The sequence below is a fragment of the Monodon monoceros genome, unplaced genomic scaffold (genome assembly GCF_005190385.1).
Source record: "Monodon monoceros isolate NGI ecotype Baffin Bay Population unplaced genomic scaffold, NGI_Narwhal_1 Super_Scaffold_20, whole genome shotgun sequence".
NCBI lineage: Eukaryota > Metazoa > Chordata > Mammalia > Artiodactyla > Monodontidae > Monodon > Monodon monoceros.
Genome location: NW_021703777.1, coordinates 103,411,885 through 103,417,819, shown reverse-complemented (window position 1 = coordinate 103,417,819; position 5,935 = coordinate 103,411,885). Strand labels below are relative to the sequence as shown.

Here is a 5,935-nt window from a genome sequence, read left to right as displayed (position 1 = left end):
GCTGAGGGCCGCCCATGAGGCGGGACTTCGGAGATGACAGGTCCAGTGGTTCTTTTTCAGGGCAGGGACTCTGATGAAGGGTCTGCCAGCAACGTGAATTTATACTCACGAGTTTGCACCTTGAATGCGATCCACGATCAAGAGCCTCGCTGGTTGCAAAGTAGCTCATTCTCCTCCGCAAATTGAGCAAACCCAGAGGGCGAAGCGACTTGGGGCACTGACCTGGCCGACTAAGATGGGAAAACACCCAGGTCTCCATTATTCTCATTTTTCTTTGCATTCCGATATTTCACTGTGTAGGTTAGCTATGATGTGAAATAGCCAGGTTGGTTGAGTTGCTTTCATGCCTCACTGATTTCAGAGCCCCGAGGGGAGTAGTACCTTTTTTTCTGTAAAGTCGACCTTGCCTTATCGCCCACCTATTAGGAACACCAGCTCTAGAGAATTTCAGATCTCAGCTCGAATCCTGGATTCTTTAGCTCTTAGCTCTGGGACCCTGGACGAGTTTCCTAACTTGCTGAGCCTTAGTTCTTCTCATCTGTAAAATAGGGTGGTAAGACTTACATGGCATAGTGTATGCAAATGATTAGTCACCAGGTCTAGAATATAAATTCTGTTGTTAATAATACTTGTGATCATTATTGATACCTGTAATTTATAAAATGTTTATACGTATGCTATCTGAGCTTAGGGTCGAGGAGTATTTTATGGAAGAGAAAGCTGAATTTGAATAGTTTTGTGGTTATAATGCAGTTGATACTAAAATTCCCATTTTCTTCAGAATTGACTCCATATTCTTTTCCATCCTAATTTGGTCAAGACTGATCAGGTAGAAAGGAACCATTAACAAGAAGACCCAAATTTCTGAACGGATTGTTCCAAAAGGTTACAAAGCAATGGTTTGAGGAACAGCTTTCCATAGAAACAGTGTTACAAAATGGCAGTTAGGTTTTTAAGTAGATAAAAGCTGTCTAACTCATAAAATGGTGAAAGTAATACAGTAATAAATGATTGACCAAAAAGTCAATAAATATTTATAAAATGTGCTGGACACTGTTAGATGTGGCACTGAGGAAATTTTAGTTATGGGCCCTGACCTCAAGAGATTGGTAATATCAATATAATTAATTAAGGAAAGTATAACAACACTAAAAAATTCAAATAAAATTATTTGAATGTTGGCTGAGAAAAAATAGTCTTGAGGATCTTAGAGCATATGGTGTAACCCACTGAGCACTGACTTTGGCATGGGGAGTCCTAGGCCTTGGTTCTCGCTCTGCTGTAACTCACTGTGTGCTGATTGGCCAGGTGATGGCTTCATTTCTTACATGTTCAGTTTCTTTAGCTGTAAAATGAAGCAGTTGACCTACCAGTGATCTTAAAGGTCCTTCTTAGTGCTGATAGTCCTTGGAGACATTGGATGAATAATAGATACTCTTAACATTATCTGTTGGGGCCAGGCCTCTATTAGGTATTTTTGAGGCTATATTGGCCTCTCGCTGTGGTTTGTTTCTTTAGCTGCAAGTGTATTTCAGACTCACGATTTTCTTTAACTGGAATGCCACAAATAAAATACATACATATTTTTTTCACTCAGTTGGAACAAATGACAGAAAAGAAGAAAAAAGGTTTTACTGAGGTAAATGGGCAAAAATTGGAAGAAAGGAGAATGTGGTTTGGGGGAGGGGCCAGGTGGTGAGATAGTCATTGGAAGGTATTGTTGGGTTGAACAATTCCTGAACTAAACGCCAGATGGCATCCTTGGCCCAAGACTGTTTACTGCCTGCTGGAAGGGGTAGGACAAAGTGAAAGGAAGCCCCTTTAGGATTAAGGGATAAGGGGTAACAGTGAACAATTTGCTCTTTATAAAGGTGGTCACAAATTGTATATTTTATACTCTGGCAGTATCTATGTGCAGTAGTATGGTGCAGTTCACTCCCTTCAAAGAAGAACATGAATATAGCACTACTTGGCTGAAAAGTATTATTTAGCATTATTACAGTGAAATCATTTCCCACATTTCCAAATATATCCCAAGCCTCTGAAATACGAGTGCAGTTGGGAGGTAGACTTTTTGGCATTTCATTTCTCTAAATGGTTCTCTGTACCATCATTCAGAAGAATTAGAATAAATGATAGATGCAGTACTTTTCTTTTCCTTTTAATTGGTGTTGAACTTTGTGGGAACAGTATTGAAGTGACACAGGGTGACAGAGGAGAAAAAACATCCTGGTGGGAATCATGAGGCCTTCTGGCCCTGTAATGAACTTTTTGTGTGGCGTTGCATGAGTAATTGAACCTCTCTGTACCTCATTTTATTAAACCATGGAAAGAGGAGATTGGACTTGATCATTTCCAAACTGCTTAGTTGAGCACAAACATCCCATGGTATGTTACTAGGCTTTCTTTAAAGGAAGAGCTTCATGGTTTAATAAATTAGCAAAACACTTCTCATTTTATCACCTTGGGGAGTCACAATGTGCATATTAAAGTTGGTGGAAATTCTTATGTAAAGTAACTTGTCCCAAACTTTTGAATCCAAGAGCCCCTGTTTCTCAGAACATTTGTTGACATCTAAGTAACTCTAGAGTTTGATGGAATTCTATTTGAGAAGCATTGGGTTCTACACTAATAGTCAAAACACTTAGGTTGTAGCCCTGGCTTGACTATTTTAGGCATCGCTTGACATCCCTTAGCTCTGTTTCTCCATCTGTAAAACGGGGATAGCACTGATGATTTTATAGAATTGCTGTGGCAGTTAAATGAGACCATGTTTGTAAAGACTATCACTGTCTCACACATGGCACATGGTTAATGTTTAATATGAATTATTTCTTTTTCCCTTTTGACTTTAAGACCAAAATTCTTGTTACGTTTTGTGAAGGATGAGAACAATGGGATATGGATAGAATTGCATACTTTTGAGTAAGTCCTGATTTATTAATTCCAAGTCTTACAGTTTTCATGGGTACCAACTTGCAGTCTTTTGAATTAGTTGTGAAATCATAACGAAGTAAGACTTGTTCATATGGGACCAAAGACATAGCACTGCATGCCAATATTCTTTGGTAGTCTACATGTTTTTGTTTTGTTAATAACTTGAAAATTCATTATTTTAGATTTTTTAACTTTTCCTAAAGGATGAGGAGAAGCTACACTTTTCATAGTTTGGATTTTTTTTTTTTACTATGGGATAGGTGACTTGTTCACTTAGAGAAATAGCGCTGTAGATAATTCAGATTGCTTTTATTTAGTGTGAGAACGAATCATGCAGTTCTTTAACAATGAATTTATCATTTTAGTAAGACTATGCTTATGTTGAAATTACTATATGTTTTGTTTTTTAAGTATGTCATTTGAATAGTAGGAGGAATCTGCCATTGAATGTACCACACATTTGGACTTAATAAAATTTACTGAATTACATGAAACGTGTGTTTGAGTCTTAAATATGAGTTCCTGTAACTTTTTTTTTAAATTTGGCCCATATCATAAAACTTGAATTGACACAGTAGATGATAATGGTTATTGAGTGGATATAGAAATGTTAGTTATATTTACTTGGTTTTTGTCATTACTACAGCTTCCAATAAGAATCTCTATAAATGCTTTTAGTAATGATACGTAATAGTATGTTGGTACTTAGCATACATGTAACTATTTGATGTGTATAACATATATAATCAGGTATAAGTTTTGCAGTCCATTCAGTTTCCTCACTTGCTAATACAAGTAATAAACTTTCATCCTGATACAACTTGCTGTTATAAGAGAAAAACATATAGATTATTTACAAAATGATAGAATAAAATCTCATTTCAGTCCAGTCGAAGGGAAAGTTTTGACACTGTTTGGCAATGTCTAATGTATAGTGACGGGCCTGATAGAATTCATTAGCTTATGCCCAGTAGGTGTGTAGTCTGATTTTTGACAAAGTGAAATACCAAAACAAGATGGTAGGGTGACTACAGTTGTTTGTCTTATCTCCCTCCTCATAAATATCCTATTAAAGTGATAGTAGGTGGATAAAAAAGGATAACCCTGAAACAACAAATAAGAAGGAGCCATCAGAGTCGGTGATTTCAAGATATTTATAAAGGAAGAAAAGCAGATGGAGATGTGGTTATTGATGAAGCAGCACGGAGGCAGTCCCAGCTGAAGTCTATGTGCTGAGGGGGCTGTAGTTTCGGAAGAAGCTGAACTGCTTTGCAGAACCTTAGAGAGTTTGTGGACATGTTGATGTCAGATTGGAGAGAGAGTAAGAGACATGTGGAACCTGACACAAGGGGGAGCAGTTTAAGTTTTATCATGGAATAGCACACAGATGTTTACCATGCAGGCCTGGGGCTTAGGCGATGTGCTGGTTCCTTCTACAGAAATTGAAGGTGTTTGGAGGTCAGTAGCCCAACCTGATGGTGTCGCTGCTCAGCGGAGCTCTGGGCTCTGTGACATTTAGGGAACGCCTCAGTGTCACAGCCAGCTTCTTACCCACACATCTCCGAGGGAAGCTGGCCGTTCAACAAGCCTCGCTGCATGCACATCAGTCTTTTCTAGCCTCTTATTCAACATAAGCCAAATTGTCAGGGATCACTTTCAGCCAGGGTTTCATCCTCTGTCTGCCAAACTGCTTTGCCAAAAGGTGTCCTCGGCCTGGTGCCATGGCGGCTCTGATGCCCGCGGTTTCCACGGAAGAGGGAAGATGGCGCTTGATGGACCAGAACAGATGGAGCTGGAAGAGGGGAAGGCAGGCAGTGGATTCCGCCAATATTATCTGTCCAAGATTGAAGAACTCCAGCTGATTGTGAATGATAAGAGCCAAAATCTCTGGAGGCTGCAGGCACAGAGGAATGAGATTAATGCAAAAGTTTGCCTGTTGCGGGAAGAGCTACAGCTGCTGCAGGAAAAGGGCTCCTATGTGGGGGAAGTAGTCGGGACCATGGATGAGAAGAAGTGTTGGTTAAGGTACGTCCTGAGGGCAAGTTTGTCGTCTACGTGGACAAGAACATCGACATCAGTGATGTGACACCCAGTTGCTGGGTGGCTCTCAGAAATGACAGCTACACTCTGCACAAGATCCTACCCAACAAGGTAGACCCACTGGTGTCACTGATGATGGTGGAAAAGGTGCCAGATTCAACTTAAGAGATGATTGGTGGACAAGCAGATCAAGGAGATCAAAGAAGTGATCAAGCTGCCCGTTAAGCATCCTGAACTCTTTGAAATGCTGGACATTGCGCAGCCCAGGGGAGTGCTGCCGTAGGGACCCGCAGGCACTGGGAAGACACTGTTGGCCCGGGCTGTGACTCATCATACAGACTATACCTTCATTCATGTCTCTGGCTGTGAATTGGTACGGAAATTCATTGCGGAAGGAGCAAGAATGGTGAGGGAGCTGTTTGTTATGGCCCGAGAACACGCTCCATCTATCACCTTCATGGATGAAATTGACTCCATCGGCTCCTCACGGCTGGAGGGAGGCTCCAGATGGGACAGTGAAGTCCAGCGCATGAAGCTGGAGCTGCTCAACCAGCTGGACGGCTCTGAGGCCACCAGGAATATCAAGGTCATCATGGTGACTAATAGGATTGATATCCTGGGCTCGGCACTGCAACGCTCAGGGTGCATCGACAGAAAAATTGAATTCCCACCCCCAACGAGGAGACCTGGCTGGATATTTTGAAGATCCATTCTTGGAAAATGAACCTGACCCAGGGGATCAACCTGAGAAAAATTGCTGAGCTCATGCCAGGAGCGTCAGGGGCTGAAGTGAAGGGTGTGTGCACTGAAGCCAGCTTGTACTCACTATGGGAGCGGTGAGTCCATGTCACCCAGGAGGACTTTGAGATGGCAGTAGCCAAGGTCATGCAGAAGGAGAGTGAGCAAAGCATGTCCATCAAGAAGCTATGGAAGTGAGGCGGATATCCTTTGTGTGGAT

The 5,935-nt window shown here is 41.3% G+C and overlaps 1 protein-coding gene and 1 pseudogene across 1 annotated transcript in view; both read left to right on the top strand.

Annotated features, from left to right (window-relative positions):
* The first annotated feature begins 71 nt into the window (after positions 1–71).
* PPA2 (pyrophosphatase (inorganic) 2) overlaps positions 72–5,935 on the top strand; it is an 83,224-nt gene continuing 77,360 nt past the window's right edge. Inside the window, exon 1 of the mRNA XM_029235165.1 lies at positions 72–251. Within this exon, the coding sequence (XP_029090998.1) occupies positions 125–251 (127 nt within the window). The 5' untranslated portion in view covers positions 72–124. The remainder of the gene's footprint in view (positions 252–5,935) is intronic.
* Positions 4,586–5,914, top strand: LOC114902696 (annotated as a pseudogene).